This window comes from Camelus dromedarius, chromosome 23 (assembly GCF_036321535.1).
Source record: "Camelus dromedarius isolate mCamDro1 chromosome 23, mCamDro1.pat, whole genome shotgun sequence".
NCBI lineage: Eukaryota > Metazoa > Chordata > Mammalia > Artiodactyla > Camelidae > Camelus > Camelus dromedarius.
This window is the reverse complement of record NC_087458.1, coordinates 20,601,474-20,620,504: the sequence shown is the minus strand read 5'-3', so window position 1 is coordinate 20,620,504 and position 19,031 is coordinate 20,601,474. Positions and strand designations below refer to the sequence as shown.

Below are 19,031 nucleotides of genomic sequence, written 5' to 3'. Positions count from 1 at the left end.
TGGTTAGGGCAGGCCATGCGGAGAAGTAACACTTGCGCAAGAAGTCGGGAGAGGTAAAGAAGCAGGGCATGCAGACCTCTGGGAGAAGACTGCGCCCAGCAGGGGGAACAGGCAGGGCAAGGGCTCTGATGCATGAGCAATCCTGGCATGCGTGGCTGGGGCAGCGTGCACGGTGGGGAGAAGGGTAATACATTAACTTTACAGCCTCACAAACCACTGTAAGGACTTTGGCTTTTACGAAAAATAATACAGAAAGCCACTGAAAGCAGAAAGATCAGGTAAACAATTATAGTTCAGACCAGGGTGGTTGCAGTGGACGTGGTGAGAAATAGGTTCTGGGCATGTTTTGAAGACAGAGTGAAGAAGACTTCCTAATGGGTTAGCCGTGTGGTGTGCTGAAAGGCAGGCACGCACCACCTGTCGCCCTTCGCATGGCTGTGTAAGAGTGTGCCGCAGACCCGGGACATTTCCTCACGAGGAGATAAGGAGCCCTGACAGCTTGCGCTGGGCTTACCGCCTTGTTTGGGAATATCTTTCCCTGTTCTGGGCTTGTTGTGTATTCTTTGTTCTGCTTAAGTGTGTGTGTCATATGGCACCTGACCAATCCCACTGTTACCCGTGTTCTTGGCCAGGAGGGAAAGTGGTCCTTCTCCGCAGCACAAGAGGGGTGCGTGCAGACCATCTCCCCGCGATGGCGGCAGGCCAGGACTTCCTCACCACGGGGGACCAAGACTCACTGCTGAAGCAGATCTTGCTCTCTCTTTTCCATGAGAGTAAAGCATGGCTCCTTCCTGTGCCTCTGTGACTTGGGTTTTTCCTAGTGAGCCCAACACCTGCAAGCCATGCAGTGGGTGGACGGCCTGGGACTGCCGCTCCAGGTGGCAGGCAGCAGTTGCCACTCTCGCAACATGTAGTGCAAGGAAAAGGAAGAAGAGTCCAGGATGGCTCCAGGTTTCTAGCTGAGCAACTGGAGACTGGAGTTATTATTAACTGAGATAGAAAAGACTATGATGATAACTTTATGATATGAAATACCTTTGTTTTCCAAGCAGACCATCTTCAGTGCAGTGACACAGGTAAAACCCTGACTGCAATAAGTTTAGGTAAGAGTTGAAGAAGACTGGTTACAGCAAGTATAGACAAACCTTTTGAGGACTTTTGTGGCAAAGGGGAGCAGATATCTTCACCTGTAACACGATGTAATAATAGAAACCACCAGAAAGCTTACTTGAGAATTAAACACAGTGTCTCACACACAGTGAAGTACTGAATAGATGGTAGGAATAAGCTGACAACAAGGAGGATTATTATGTCCTTCTTCCAAATATCTCACTTGAGCCATCATGAGAATGAACAAGAAGCTGTCTGAATGGGGTCCTGTTCACTACTAACATTCTTACAGATTCTTAGGCTTACTGACTTCTTAAGAATGATCAATTTTCTATAGGTACCAAAAAAAAAAATCCGCAACAAACAACTCACTAATTTTAGAGACATAAGTTGTACCTTTTTTTTTTGCACTCCATGAAGCCAGATACACCGATGTAAGTCTAATAAACCTTTACAAACTCTCACAGGGAAAACTCATGTAAGACAGAGAGGATAATAAAATTCATCTTTAAAACATCATTAAGCTTCCCACTCCCTTCTTGAAGCCACTCGGCAGAGCAAGACAGACATGGCACGAGGGGTGGCCTGGCACTGCGCATCACACCCCAACCAGGATGACAAAGCCATGCGTGTGCAGAAGTGGATGGCCAAAAAACGGACAACTGGTGGTTGACGGGATGAGGAGGAGCACCTGCAGGGTGACACTCTGGGTGTTAGAGTCTGACTGTGGTGAGGAAGCCATCTGTGCAAGAGAAGAGTGACAGCAGCAATGGGAGACTAGTTACATACAGGAATGCTGATCAAATGCTGACAAGTATTTTAAGGATAACAGGAACTCGGTTTCTCAATGTCAGTGGCAAATCCAAAGAAACAGAAAGGTTAATGACCGCCAAGGGCTGAGAGCAGGGATGATGGGATGTGCCCTCTAATGGACACAGGGTTTCTTTTTGGAGTGATGGAAATGTTCTAAAATTAAATAGCAGTAATTGTTGCATTGCCTCCTGGATACACTAAAAACCACTAAATTTTGGACTTATTCAAAGGGTAGAATTTTACGGTACGTGAACCATATCTCAATAAAAATATGGATGCGGAGGTATGTTTGTGTGCATATACATGCATATGTATGTCTATACATATATTCATACATATATATATTTCCTATGCCTGTCCACTAAGACAACTTGTGAGCAATAGCATTCTAATAGCAATGAACACATCCAGCATACAGATCTTGGTTTCTTACCATTTTTGACTAAAGAAAACGGGTTCTTGGAGAAATAGCTAATTGTAGAACTGGGGCAGAGATAAAAGCTAGGTACACCTTTTTGAGCAAGAAAGAAAGGCAGTGCTCTAAGAGTGACAGAGCATGTCAAAACGGCACAGAAGCCAGCTTGAAGGCCTCCCACTGTCTAATTGGGGACAATCTGAGCACCAAAACAAGTAATGACAGTAAGAGAACGTAATCCACTGAATGAGAATTCACAAGTCCACTTGATTATGATAATTAATAAATAAATGGAAAGTCTGACGACCAATGGGATATTTACATAATTTCAAATTATCTCACATAAAATACTTATTAATGACAGAGGGGAAAAGAGTAACTTTGTAGCAGAGAAGCCTGGTAAACTATATCTGATTTATGTAATCAAAGTGATAGTCATCAATTATGGGAAAAACCACAACTGACTGCTACCTGAGAGGAATAAATAAGAACAGATCATTCCTTCTGTGATATTCCTGCCAAAGATGTATAACCTGAATCCAATCATAAGAAAACATCAAACAAATCAAACTGAGAGGCATTCAAAAAAAAATGACTAGCCTATAACCTTCAAAAGTACCACGGTCAATGAAGTAAAGGAAAGAGTGAGAAATTATTTCAGATGGGAGTTAAAAAAAAGAAAAGGCATGGCAATTGAATGAAACCTGTGATTCTGAACTAGATCCCTTTTCTATAAAGGATAATATCTGGACAATTAGTGAAAACTGAATGAAGATTAAAGCTTAGGTGGTAGCAGTATATCAGGGTTACTTTCCTGACTTGGATGTTGTATTAAACTTATGTGGGAGGATATTCTTGCTGGTAGAAAACACCCTGAAGTACCTGGGAGTGATGTGGCATCAGGTTGGTAAATCACTCTCAGAGAGTACAGGAAAAACAAAATTCTGTACTTGCAACTTTCCTGTAAGTTTGAGATTGCTTAAAATATATATAGAAATGTGGAAATATGGATACATAAATATATATATATATATATATATATACACACACATATAAAAATAAATTTGGCAGGATCATTGTGTCTGTTTATTCCAACAATAAAAACCTGGGGCTCAAAAAGGTTATTAAGTTTGCTCTACATGCTGATAAAAAGAAGAGTGTAAGCATAACCGCTAAAAATGGATCCACTGATACGAAATCATCCTAACACTGGTGACAATAAATGCAGAAGGCCAGGTGTACTCACAAAAATCCACTTACAAAGCAATTTTCTTACCTTACATAGCTGGCAAAATTCCTAGACATTAAGTTTCTTTTATATAACACTTTCAAAAAAAAAAAAAAAAAAGCCCTTGGCAACAATTTTAAAGTGAACTGATATACTCGGTTTTTAAAAAAAAAAAAAAAAAAAAGGAAATGTAAAATAACTAAAAAATTTCCTTAATGTCCCTATTACAAGAAACTCCCGTGTGATTATGTTAAATTACTCAGAGTTTTTAGTTTGCATTCTTGGAATTTTGACTTTTAAAAAAAATGGCACATAAAGGACATCATGAAGAAACTCTACAAAATAAAGAAAGGCAGCAGCCTTGCTCTGAAGGAGCTTAACCTGAATAATTTTTATGAATAAAATCACTTCACAGAAGGAGGAAGTGGTAGAAGAAAGGGAGCCTGTTGAGCAGTTATGTGCATTACATTTTCATCTAAAATATTAGTATGGTGACCATAAAAATGCACCTCTCAGGCCTCCAACAGCAAGGAGCATAATTCACCAAGGGTCCCAACTGCCGTGCTCTGAGATTTACCCCTACATCTGCACTGAGGTCGCACCAGCCATGGGCTTCTCCCAACTAATGACTAGCACAACAAGGACCAATAACTTTGCTGCACACCTAAAACTAACATAATATTGTAAATCAACTATACTTCAAACAATTAAAAAAAAAAAACAACACTATAGCAGGCCAGCTTCTGTGAGAAGTGGGATCTCAGAGGTAACCCCAGTGACCTGGCCAAACTTCCCTTAGATGGGCAGAACCATCCAAAGACACTTCCATCTAACCTCTCTTCCTTCCCTCTTCTCTTCCTCCCATGGGGCTGGGCTAGCGTTATGGTCCAATGGCTCTCCCAGTTTCTTCCCTACTTCTTCTTACAGGCATTTCCTCTAATATATTTCTTACGCATTTAATCCTGTCTTGGTGATAGGCTTCTTACAGGACATGGAATAAAACTGTCAGTTTCATCAAATCAAGACAGAGTAGAGTTATGTTATATTGACCCTGGATATCTAGGACTTCACTCTGCTTTCTGGGACAAAAGGAAAAGAAAATGCCAGAGATAGCCTCTTCCCGCAAAGACTAAACACACTGCAGAAATGACTTAAAGGAAATTAATCAGATCATGTTCAAAGCATAATCCATAATAACCTAAATTTTACAGAGTATTTTTAATCTGTAAATCACTGTGGGTAGAAGTGGGTAGGACAAGCTTCACAAAGGAAGTGGGCAACTAAGACTTGGACAGATGGGAAGGAGGAGGAGAGCAATTCAGATTCACACCCTTCCAAGGGTGTCTTTAAAAGATGCAGGAAGAGGTTTGGTTAAGGAGGAGGCTTCAAAGTATAAAGATAGTGCCAACTGCAGAACAATTAGTAAACAGGAAGTAAGTGCCCATAATTCTATAACTAGTTCACTCAGGAATAACTGAGAATTTATTATTCAGGATATTTAAGGCACTTCTGATATAGAAATAGATCTCTTTTTTGAGAAAAATCATAAATTCAGGAGGCACCATAAGTAGCATTTTGTTTGAAGGTTCCTTGCATATGTCTTTGCAGGTTAGTTTAGTTTTTCCTCTTCTATCTAAAAAAGTAATCTTACTTTTCTTCTCTTCCTCAAAGAGTTAATTTTTTTTTAAGAGTGACTGAAATCAAATCTTAGGATATAGACTAATCCCTATATTCTAATTTTATATATTTTTATCATCCTCATAATCCCACCTTTTCTCCTCTTTATTCTAACAATGATCTGATGGCTTCAACTAGCCTTTCAGTTGAGACTACAGCCTCCACAGAAACTACAAAGCTATTTCAAGAAACGCTCCCATGGGACCAAACATATAAAGAAATTTGAAAAATCTCTCCAGACACTCTCAAGAGCATTACAAATCACTTACACTCTTTCCAAGGCTCCAGCTTCACAAACATGACTTTTTCATTGTTACGGTTTCAGAAAACTCCATATTTAAAATAACATTACATCTTCTCAGTTGAGCTCTGACTCACAGGAAGTCTGTCCCATTATTGTGTATATTAAAGAGAACAAAAAGCCACAAAACAACCCCTAAGGTATGGCTTCAGTGGTACCAACAAATGTTTTTGAAAAAATTTGAGCAAAAGCTAAGCACGAGGTAACCCCAAATACATACGCGTGCACGCACACGCGCACACATGAAGTTTTTCAACCTCAGGTGGCTAAGCTTTCTTTATATGTGTATGTATATGTGCAAGTATGCACTTGCTCTTCTGAATGGCTATAAACGTAACTGTCCTTGCAATAAAGCAGAGTAAGACAATTCTCCTAAAATGTAAAATGTGAAGTGAGTGATTTAAAGGAGGGGGGAAAAACTAAATGAAACTCCTACTGAGAGATTGGAGATTTATCAGTATGGTAATCTGGTAAAATCTTTATCCTACTGTGAATAAGACCATTAATGAAAATTCCCCTTCTACTCCGGAAAATCTGAAACTATTAACTGATGACTTGCTCACTGAAAAGTTTGAGGAAAACACTGTGAAAGTCTGATCTCCCATATTTTCTTACAGGAGATAAATAACATCTTGTATAGGGGGAAATCTGGGAGAAAAGTGCCTGCAATAATGCTAAGAATAGCTAAGCAGAGATTTCTGTGGTTTCATAGTATCAGGGACACAGACACCAAAGGGTAGGGCTCATCAAAGAGGAAGAGCTCCAGTAAATATCTCCACTTTTAGCTGAGATCCTGGAAGAGCCACCCTCTAAGCAAGAAACAGTCAAAACTGAGTTAAAGGATCCACCACACTCCATGCCCCTACCAGAGGAACACTGAGTCTGCTCTGGAGTAAAATAACATCAACCAAAGCCTTTCTAATTTTTCATACACAAGATCCAGGATTCTATTGCTTCAATGCAACACCAATCAAAATCCTCAGAGGTATTTTTTTTCCTCTCAAAATCTGCCAAGCTGATTCTAAAGTATGGAACTACAAAGGACCAAGATAGCAAAAAGCAATTTTGAAGCAGAACAAAGTTGTAGGGCCAACACCACTAGACAATAATACTTATTGTAAAGCTACATTAATTATAATAGTGCGGTGTTGGTACAAAAATAGATAAGTAGAGCAATGGAACAGAATGGCCCAGAAATGCAAACAGCATTTTGAAGAGTTATATGCACTCCCATGTTTACTGCAGCATATTCACAATAGCCAAGATATGAAAACAGGCTAAATGCCCATCAATGGATGAACTAATAAAAAGGATGTGGTATATGCACAGTACTGGGATGTTATTCAGCCATGAGGAAGAAGGACATCCTCCATTTGTGACAACATGGGTAAACCCTGAGCACACTATGCTAAGAAAGATAAGTCCGACAAAGACATCTGCTATGTAACATCACATGTGTGAAATCTAAAAAAGTCAACTTGTAAAATACAGTCAGTAAAATGGTGGTTACCAGGAGACGAGGCATCGGGGCGGTGGGAATGATGCTCTTTAAGGGTACAAAGTTGCAGTGGGTAATAAATAAGCTATGGAGACCTAACATACGGTATAATGAATATAGACAACAATACTGTACTATCATCATCAAATTATATAATGTAATACAGGTGCTACACACCAATACAACAGCAATCATAAGTCTATCAAATTAGCATGTTATAAACCTTAAATTTACACACTGTTACATGTCAAATATATTCAAAAACAACAAAAAAGAAATTGAACAGAAAGCCAGATTAAGGAAAAAAAAAAAAAAAGAAGATCTATATTCAGACCCATGTGTACATGGACATGACCCATGACAGGGATGCTGCGGCAATACAATGGGTGCTCAAAAATGATGCTGGACCAATAAGAGATACATATGGAAAGAAAATAAACCTTGACTTCTATCTCATACAAAAATCAATTGTAGGTGAATCATAATCCTCAAATTAAAAAGCAAAAGAGTAAAATTTCTAGATTACATCACAGAATATTTTCTCGACTTTGGGTTAGGTAAATATTTCTTAAATAGGACACTATAACACTAACCACAAAAGGAAAGCTTAATAAATTTGGCCTCTTTAAAATTAATAGCTTCTGTTCATCAAAACATACCAGTAACAGAGTGAAAAAGTCAGCCATAGAGACAACATCTGTAACACACATATATAAAAAAGGATCCATACCCAGAACACAGAAAAAATCTCCTACAAAACAATAAGAGAAAACCCAAATGTAAAAATAAGCAAAAGACAAAAATGTTTGTCATGATAGAGGATCTCCCAATGGACAAGGAGCGTGTGACAAGATGCTGACTCTCAACGGTCATGATGGAAATGCATATGAAACCACGATGAGGTGACCACTCCACAACCACCAAGATGGTTAAAATTCGCTGTTGGGCGAATTGGGGTATGTAGAGTAAAGAACAGCGGACTATAAATTCAGTAAATGCTGTCATTCAAACTAGGCATCAGTCAGAAACCCCAAGGATGAGAGTAGTACTATGAGTAGTCAAAAAGCTAGATAATTATATTGAAAATATTATCAACTCCATGAAAAATAATTCGTCCCTATAACCTCAAATACCTCCCTAAGTCTAGAAAATAACAGAACAATATAAATAATGTATGGTCATACCTAATTTTACAAGAGTCATTGATCATTAGCATTCTTCAAAAGTCATGCAGCAGATCACTCATTATTGGTATCAAAATAACACTTGGAATGCTTTAGTCCTTACATTAAATCCAATCTTGCTTTGAAAGAAAAACATTTGATGAAACAGGGGTTAAGTTTATTTTTGTCCTTCCACAAACCATTATACTATCAAATTATTAGCCCTGATGAACAAAGGTATTGATCTCCATAATATATTCAGTCCTTCCCACTCAATTCACAGCAGTGGCCTCTTTTATAAAAAGCAGTTGCTCTAACCAGAAAATCTGAAAAAGCAATATGCCTCAAATTAAACTGCACACCAAGAGTCACTTCAATCTATACTGTTGTGAACAATATTTAGCTAATTAATTGCTATGACTGGTCTTAGGTCTTATAAAGAGATGTATATCTAAAAGTAAATTGCTAAACACACACCATTTCATGGGGCATGAAACACACACCCAAACACAGTAACAGAAAGCCAGGTGAAGTTTTCAAAGTAAAATCACACTCCTTTATAGCACTGGTATTGAGAGACAAAGCTCATATCTAACATAGAAATTAATCTTTAAATTCTGCATTCATAACGTTAAATTTTATAAATTAAAAAAACAACACTTAAAATCATAGCAAATTGGAACTGGAATAATCTAAGCAGACCCCACACTCTTACTGAAGAGAAAATACAAAAACTGATTTCTGCTTGGAGGAGGAAACAAGACCAGCACCTGATCTCCTGATGTTCAGTCCTTTAAACTGTGCCAGCCTATCTCCTAACTGAAACCAGATTTTACATTATGTGTAAATTAGAAAAGTGCTAATGATACTTGGGCAGGAGGGCAGTGTAGCTTATTTGTCCTCCTTTCAAGGTCACTTTTAAAATATGTTACTGACAGAACTAATAGAAAAGACAGGAGGGAGGGAGGAAGGGAAGAAGGGAAAGAGAGAGGGAGAGAGGAGAGACCAAACCTTCTTATTTCCAGAATCCTGTGAATCCTATTATACTTTCAGTTCCACTTCCACACATAAATTTATGACAACAGAAGAATCTTTGAACCATTTAGATTTCCTCCTAGTCTGAAAAAGGTATTATGAGGCAAAAACTAAAATTGACAGGGCCATTAAAACATGACAGCTAGTTTTTAACAGCCTTCCCTCCAATCTGACAGTTCAGATCGTTCCTCATTTCACCAGAGTCACAGAAAACTTTCCAACTACAAAGTCAGGCTCTTGTATCCTTGAAACCAGAGTTGACTTCTACATTTATTATAACGGAAATTCTCTTAATAATTTCTGTCTCAATTTAAGAGCACAGCATATTATATTTCTGGTATAGGCTCCACTGACGAGCAGCTGTCAGAAATAAATGAGGTCATACGTGTGAAAGTACCCTGTAAACCTGAACTTATTATATAATAATAACACGTGGAAGGCACTGTATTTTAAAAAGTCTGTAAGTGTGTTGCTGATGTAAATAAGATGCACCATTCTTAGTGGTAAATCATGCGATGCATTTCCTTCACAATCAGGAGCAAGACAAGGATGTCTACTATCATTATTTCATTTTAACACTATAATGGAGATTCTGGCCAGTGCAGTAAGACAAGGAAAAGAGTAAGGGAAAAAGAATAAGAATAAGAATTGGTAAAGAAAAAGCAAAACTGTCCTTATTTACAGATTATATAACAAACTGAGTGATTCAAGGTCAAGGTTTTATTAATGCTTATTCAGTTTTGTGCAAGGTATCCAGAATGGAAACTCAAAGGTATAGAGCTGAGAGTGTAAGATATGATGTTAGACATTATTCCAGAAATAAAAATGACAGAACAGGTAGACCACATTCAGTGGCCTTAAAAGTCACACATAGTAGGATAAAGGTTACATGGCTCAACCGGGATACAAAAAGCAAAGGAAATTGGATGTACAAACGTGAGAAGAATATTCAATTCTAAATTACTCATAAATATGTTATTCTACTTGTGATTATCACCACCACCTGAGGTTTCCCTGCATGAGCACTGGACTATTAAATAATGACAGATCCAGAGGAGAAGGAATTATGTCAGTTACAAACCAAGTAGTCCACATGGTAGGACCCCAGTAAATTTTAATTTCTCTAATATTTCCTGATATATTTTGATAATATCCATTTGTCAAAGACTGTTATAAAGTTATGTTTAGGTAATATCTATTTTGGCACAATATTAAAAACCTGATACATTTTTATTTACTACTTTGAAATTTAAAATGTTTTCAATAATATTCTTTTGTTTTTCACATTTTTGCTAAATTTAGTGCAATTTAAGCTACTTAGCAATTTTAAAGTACCTTAGATCTTGATCTTTATATTTTTACTCAGAAAGAGCTTGAAAATTGTCTATCATGTTGCACATGCACACTGTTAATCTAAAACGGTTACACAAGCTGTGTGAATGTACAGTAAATATTTTCTAATGAATTCAGGTTGGATTATTATCTGCAATATCAAAGTAAGGCGTGTCAGCTACTTTTAAAAGTACCAACTATTTAACTTTTATCTTTGTGTTTCATGTTTCAGAAATTTTCCCTCCAAATATTATATAATGAGGTAAATGCTGTTTTTACTACAATGGAGAAAAACTGTAAGTCAGAGGCTGCAAGCACACAGAGCATTCTGTTTTAGTTATGTGGAAAAAAAAGTATATCAATCAGAGAAAATCTGAGAGAAAAGTTACTGATTGGCTGAAAATATACTAAATGCTAGGAGAAAAATGTTCCATATGCTATAAGCGAGATCTTTCTAAATAACTTAGAAACTATACAAATTTTGGTATCTTCCTTACACAAGCCAGAAGCCAGTCTGTAGAATTTCAAAACTAGTAGAATTTTTTAAATAATTACTTTCCTTTTCAAGCATATAATGAATACGTTATACATTTTTGTCATGTTAGATGGTTTTTTGGCATTTTTAAAACTAGATGATATATCACTTTCCAGAAATCAGTACACTCTCAGACTTCAACGACTTATGCATTTCTAGCTCTAAATGATATATCCGTATAAAAATAGATTTCTGATCAGTGTGTACATATATAATCCTGCAAAACTGCTACATCAAGAGAAAGAAAGAAAAAAAGACAAGACAGGAGCAGGCAGAGGGCTAAACCACAAACATGCAAGAAGGAGTTTACTCAAAGTGTGCCATTTGCAGAATTAAACACCAGTCCTTCTTGGTTAGCAATATGCAGGGCAAGGGCTTTTATATGTGTCATTTAAATAAAACAGTAAATATAAAATGATATTGATATGTGCGTATATTTCTGACTACCTACTGGCTAATCTTTACTACTTAACAAAAGAATTATTCAGAAACTTATTACCTAAATTACAAATTAGCCATGGTGTTTGTTTTTCCTCCATATTATTACAAGATTCTTATGTAGTTCACTGTTCACCAACAACCCTATTGGAATGGCAGGGAAGGATAATGCTGAGTGCCCTCACCACACTTTGAAGGGCATCTTAACTTTGAGGATAAAGGGCAAAACTTTGTTTAGTGGAAATTTTGCAACTTTGAGTCTTTGGCCTCGATTAGCATTGACAATATAAGTTAACTACATATATTGATTTGAAAAGTCATTCTGCATCTCTAATATAACTTTGAGAAATTAATAATCTGACACCTATTCTCCACTAATAAACGCAGAGTCTTTTTTATCCAAGCAGTTTACTGAAAATCAGGAAATAGTTTTCTTTCAGAGCTACAAATAATGAGAGAGAAGAAAGATTTCACGATGGGACATAAAAACTGCACAAAGATGCATGATGTGACATACCTCAGAGTATATGAACAATATCAGAGAGCTTGCCAGTATCCAGAAACAGGTGCCACAGTGTTTCTCATTCTTGCTTACTGTCAAAAAAATGAGACAACTGCCACGTTATCTCGTCAGATGGGCAGAGTCATCAGGACTCCTCTGAGCTTTTACTGCAGGAGCCTGAGAGTTCTGGCTCCTTCTGTTCCCTTCCCGTGAGCAGCAGAGTCAAACTGAGGTCAGACCACATATGCCTGCTCCCTCACAAGAAGGCACAGAACACACAGCCTGAGTCACCTTCAGGACTCAGTACTAAGGGTCTGATAGTGTAAGTGTAAAGCAGAGAACGCAGCAGGCTGCAAATAAGAAATGAAAATCTAAAAATCTTTCAGATGGGTTCCTTAGAGCCCTATAAAATAAGCTAGAAAAAAAAGATGTGGAGCGTCCTACCTTGCAGATCTTATAGAGTGATTCCTGGCCATCTCCTCCGGTATCTTTAAAATAATCATGTGCAGGAAATGTACGATGAATATCTCGAGTAATAACACTCTCCTGGGCTGAGTCCTAAAAAAAAAAAAAAAAAAGAGAGATTTAGTCATTCATCTGAAATTTCTTAATTATGAAAAGTAACCTGTACAAGGTCAAAAAATTCAAACAACTCAGAAAAGTACGCCCCTGCCATAAAAAAACAAACAAATAAATGTTGCCTTCCAACCCAGATCCACAGTCCCATTCACCAAAGATAAATACTATCAATGGTTTCTTTTGCACCCTTTCATCCACCTATCTTTAGATGTGTGAATGTATGTCTATGTGAGGGGGAGGAGAAGGAGAAGGAGGGAAGTTGTACACATACATCTCTATCCTTTGCTTTTTAAAGCACAAATAGAAGTAAGCTATCTGCTCCTTTCTTACATCCTTGTAACAGGGTAAGTTATAGAATATTCCTTATCAATATACGCAAATGTATTATAGTCTCTTTAAGAGCAGCTATTAAAAGAATGAGGCACATCTGGATATAGATGTATCGTAATTTATTTAATAGTCTCCTATTAATGTTATTTGCATTTTTTTCTATTTATATCACAAATAATATCACTAGGGACATTTTTATACATACATGTTCAAGACAGGTTCCTAGAAGTAGAATTTCTAGGTCAAAGGATATACGTGCACTTCAATTTAAGGTATGCCCCCTCCAGAATTGTTGTACCAACACATAACCCAAACACAGTGTTTCTCCACACCTGCCCAAAATCACATATTATCTGACTTTTTAATTTTTGACAATATAAGTGAAAACTCATACCACAGTCATTTAAAAAGTAAATAAAGTTATTAATCTTTCCTCCTGATAGGTTAATTACCCAACTTATTCACTTCAGAAAGTAAAAAGCCCCCAAAGTACTATATTAAGATGACATGCACTTTAAAGATAAATCCAGAGGTTTTTTTTTTTTCAGGCAGATTCAAGATCCAAACACTCAAAATTGAGAAAAATTCTAAGCCTTATAAAAATGAGTAACCATTCACTTGATTTTATTTTATTCCTGTAATTGTGTTTGTTTCATTTGTTTAAATGTCAAGAAAACAGGATGGGACGACTTCTACCAAACCTGCTGATGAAAATATTTTGCACGATTTAAGGAAGCATCAATGACTACAAATGCAAATAAAAAGCATTGTTTAGTGTCTTTCTTCCATAAAGATTTGAAGAAGTCCCCTCTTTCAGGTAAAAATCAAGAAAAGAAAAAGACGTTTAATACATGAGTTCCTTTAATGAAAGCTATTTCTCTTTATTTCTCTAGCTGAGATGTACGTAAGAAGGAAGCAGTTGATTAGCACTAAGTCAAGCCAGTGCCTTCTTCGCTGCCTTTTTCATTTCAGCTGCTATATCATGCTGGGTGGTAATTAGATCTTACATCATGTAGAGAAAGGACGAAAACAGAAAGGTTTCAAATATGTTAGCAAACACCAAACATACTACAAATCAGTCCGGGGGAAATTCTGGTGGCTCACAGGAATGGAATACTAAAGCTGAATAAAAATGAAGCTTCAAAAAGTTGCCATAATTTAAGTAAAAGAATACACAGAAGGTTTATATTCATCAAGGTAAATGTAGTTTCTAATGATAAAACTGCAGAGTGAGGTAGGGGGTACAGAATAAGGTAAATACAAAGGTAATGTATAAATATACCATGAAGTGCATGGCTTATCTGGTCTAGTATGGATTCTGAGCAGGGCAATCTGGTACCAGGTGGATGAAAGTTTTCACTGCCCACATTTTCTCCAACAGAAGGATTCTCTTTCCATATGTTAATAGCTTCCAACTACAAATTATTTGAAAAACTGACCAATGAAAAGGTTACTCCTGCCACAGCTAAACTATTTCAAGGGCAAACATGTGCCAAGCAGTTCCCGGGATAACTCTTTGCACTTTTCAAGATGTTAAGGGAGAGAAATCACCGGACAATATATGCCGACTCTACCGGCCACTTGCTGTATTTAAAGGGTACCAACAGTCTGATTCAGAGAAAGGGAAACTGATCAAAAATTTCTAGGAAGTAACTTTGCATAATACTGAGTAATTTTTTTCTATGAATATTTGAATCTTCCTTGTTTGTTTTAAGAAAAAGGGACCAAATCAAATTAAAATAAAAATCATAAACTTTTCCTTACTTAATAAACTTTCCCTTTCTAGGATTACTTTTATTTTTATTGAAGTATAGTCACTTTACCATGTTGTGTCAATTTCTGGTGCACAGCATAATGTTTCAGTCATACATACACATACACATATTCATTTTCATATTCTTTTTTGTTATACATTACTACAAGGTATTGAATATAGTTCCCTGTGCTATGCAGAAGAAAGGATTACTTTTAAATGCTTTTTACACATGTGTTTTCTAGAGCTTTCTTCTAAATATTGCTATCAGTTAGCTAAGGTAACAATTTCTGGAACTTCACTTTATAAACTAAATAAGCTATTTTGCTACATAATTCACTGATCCATTTCATACAAGTGGAGGTCAAGAGGTACACTAGACTCTTACAAATAGACAGATATGAATGAAATTGCATACTAGATAAGAGAAAATAATCATGCTTTCAAAGCAAAAGCTAAAAACACCTCTCAACTACCCATAATATTAAGAATAGAACAGTATATTTTCAGGAATCCACACCTAATCCCCCCAAATTTCACTCATTCACTCATTCAACAAATGTTTGAGTCAGAGAGTCACTGGGTGAGGAAGATAAAACAATTTTTCTCTTCAATAATAATTTCTTTTTAGACTTACTCGAATTACAGCTGTCAATTTTTATAAGAAATAAACTAAGAGAGAAGGACAAAAAGGAAGCCAAATAATTCACAATCCAAATATCTGAAGTTAAGTTTCAAGTGAAAACTTTGTTTTAAATATGGCTAAACACATTTTTTTTTTTTTTTTTTTTTTGGTTTTACAAGGCAAACTGCCTTTATGGCTAAATACATTTTACAGTACAACCAAAACTGATAATGGGGTCATTTTCTTAAAGTGCCCATAAGCAGAGTCTCCTTAAGTCCTGACATTTATCTTCAGAATGAGAAGAGGGAAGAATTCACTCCTTCATGGGCAGCTAATTCACTATTATCTAGAGACTCACAACTTTATCCACAATTTATTTCCCAGTAGACACTCTCCTGTTCTGATCCTCAGTTTAATATAGTGGTTTAGTGGCTCTGGAGCCAGACAAACTCAATGGTTCTACTTCTGGCTATACCACTCAATACCTATAGTGTCTGAGACAAATTATTTAATCTCACTAAACTCAGTTTCATTATCAGTAAAATGGGATGATAATACAAAATGCATGTTGTTTAGAATAAAATATGTCAACTGCTTAGCACACTGCCTAGTATAAATTGAGCACTCATTAAAGAAATAAATAAAAACAGGAATTATTAATTACTATTCCCCTTCTTCCTTAGAATCACATTTAACTGTTTAAAATTTGGGGTGAATGTATATTTCAGACATCCTTCTGTATTGGTACATTTTAAATAATAAATCATTATTTTTCTTTGGATATCATGAACATAATGATTAGGAAACCAATTCCCTTAGAGTTTTCAGCACAATGACGTATTAATCTTATGTGTCCTAATTATCCTTGTTTCTATTAATTCATGATCAAGCAAAAGTAAACAATTATTTGGATGAAGTGATGTTAATATCAACTGATAGGCTCTCTGGCCACAGCTTTACATATATTCATGCAAGACAGAAAGATGTACACAAATACATCCAGAATGAAAACTGGGGAGGACAGCGTAGGGTAGAAGCTAAATTTACCAGTACAGCTACCATTTTCATTCATTACTTTAGAATTCAGTTTCTGAGGATCAGAGAAGGGTTGAAGTCATGGTTAGGGAGTGGACAAATGCCACAGTCACAATTGCATGGCTCCCTTCTTGATCATCACCACCAAGAAAGTAACTGGTAGGCAAAGTCCTTGAGATCATCTCCTATCCTGCCTAAGGAGGGGTCAGGTAGGGCAGCACACAAAAGCTGACTCAGACCAGAATCAGGGAATAGCAGTGAGAGATTTGGAAGAAAGTCTTCAGAGTTGAGTTTTACCGCCTGCCGCAACACATACCTCTGACACACACCCCTGACACTACTATCACATGGAAACAAAATTTTTGTATATTTTAATTTTCAAGGACTTTCTTTCATTTCCAAACCACTAAGTCATAAGACTAAACATTTCTTCAAAAAAGACATTAATCTCTAGTATCATAAAAATCGATAGTCCAACAGAGGATATAATTCAGCTTCTTAAAGATCAGTTTGAAACCAGCTCTAAGAAATCTAAATAGCTCAATTAAGTTTTGATCATTTTAAGTGGACTCAATTTATAGCCTGCGATTGAGAGCATTACATGAGCTGTTCTTCTAATAAAACACACGAACACCGACAACTTTGTAACCCTCATAATATCTATTACTTGCTTGTTGTGAGAAAGCATTCAAATGTCAACAAGTATTAGGAAAACAGGTTTGGGTGACCATATCTCATTATTTTTTATGAAACAACTTCTAGGCTGTCAACAACTGGAAAGGGATGTTAGTGAGGATGACTGTTTTCACATGTGGCCTTAACACCAGATGAACTGCAAAGTAATGCCCTGATTAATGAACACCTTTGGCTGTATCTTAATTTGCTACATTTTTACAACTACGACAGCATTTTTTATTAATCCCTATTGTCAAATCCAAACTATAACTGTATTTTCATTTGTCATCTGCTACAAAATCATTTCAATTTTGTAAATACCCTGTCAATTTGTTAGTGTCATTAGAAATGCCAGTGTAGACCATGCCTAGTCAGTCAGCAAATAAATGATTCAGAGCTTAAAAAAAAATTGACCTTAAAACGTGCCTTCTATTCTTACTCCACAGGGATCCCCCTCCAGTTCTATGCTGGAGCCAGATCTATGGTAAAATATCACAAACTGGTCGGCTTACGTGTCCCTGAAAGCAGATGGGCTTGCAGTGGTGGGTCTGATTTATTTGCCTTGATGTTTGCCAAAAATCCAAAGAGGCAGAGATGAAAGGAGAAAACATAAAAGTTCATTCTAGTTTCAAACATGCTACTAAAATCATGAGCTAGAAACAGTAACACAAAAAGGCTGGAACATTGCTAGCCTTCATTCCTTGCATATGGGGGGAAATCTCAGCACAAGCAGGATAATGTGGAAGCAAAGAAATAAACGTCAACCAAATCATATTGCGAGCAAGCTGCTTCTTGGGCATTGCGCACGCACGCTGCAAATGTCTCAGAATCAAAGCCTGACACAAAGGTCAAAACCATAAGCCACGTGCTGGCTTCAACTAGAAAGAAATCTCTTAGGGGGCCTAGCAACAATGAGACAGGGGCAGGGTGAAGAGAGAAAGAGAGAAGGAAGTGACTTTATAAGACTATAGTCAATATTCATGACAAGTATGTTGGTCCTGAAAGAAGTGCTGGAACTGGAGTGGGAAGTATTTGAATAGAATAAAGCATTACTTTGGGACTAGAAGACTAAGAAGCATTGTAGCCTAGGGGCACAGCCTGGATTTCCCAGAGACCCTATGGAATCTAGGTCAGAGCCAGAGATACCTCTCCATGATGAGTATCTGGGGTTACTTTAAGACTCCAACTACACATGCCAAATGCATCTATGGCCATATTTGGATATGTCCTCATTCCCAGGGTTGCTGACCACTCAATATCCCAAAATAAAGGTTCAACTGGGGTACTTGACAATCTTGGAAACTCGTATCAGTGGGCAATGATAAGCCCTGCAACTCCTATTAGAATGAAGCACAGTAACCAAATTCCACGCTATGATTTTCCAAAGTTAGATGTATTTCTAATTTTGCATTATTTTTAAAATTATTGGTTATGATTTATATTAAACCCTTTTAAAATAAATAAAAATTTTAAGTGCTCCATATTTACTAACCATTGTGTAAAAATAACATTCTTTCGTTCTTTCCCACAGAATTTTCAAGAATTCCTCTGATAATGAGCATTTGATAAACATGCCTATTTTCACTTAATCATTACATTTTATAATTTTAATAACTTTGACCATGTACATACCTAGTTATTGCTTTTATAGGTTGAATATTTTTAAAATAATTTAGAAAACCACTCCTTCAATCATTTTAGATGCTTCTCTGCATCTCTTTGAGCTCAATTAATCTTGAATTGAATGACATAAAAATTGAGTGCACATTAAGAATTAAGCTTTCTACTTGCTATAGTTCAAATTTGTCCATGTATTCAACATATACTTTTCTGAGTACCTATGAAGAATCATACACTATTTTAGGTGCAGAGGATAAAACTGTTAGCAGCCAATGTCCCCCTCAAAAGCAAGTATATAATATTGGTCAGTGAAAAGTACTATGAAAAAAATTAAAACAAGATACAGTGAGGAGTAGGATGATATTTC

At 36.6% G+C, this 19,031-nt stretch overlaps 1 protein-coding gene across 5 annotated transcripts in view; it reads right to left on the bottom strand.

The window, feature by feature from the left end:
• RABGAP1L (RAB GTPase activating protein 1 like) overlaps window positions 1-19,031 on the bottom strand; it is a 563,496-nt gene that overhangs the window by 235,359 nt on the left and 309,106 nt on the right. For all 5 annotated transcript variants that reach the window (XM_031435736.2, XM_064478006.1, XM_064478007.1 and 2 more), the window contains one exon: window positions 12,492-12,605. In XM_031435736.2, the coding sequence (XP_031291596.2) occupies window positions 12,492-12,605 (114 nt within the window). The remainder of the gene's footprint in view (window positions 1-12,491; window positions 12,606-19,031) is intronic.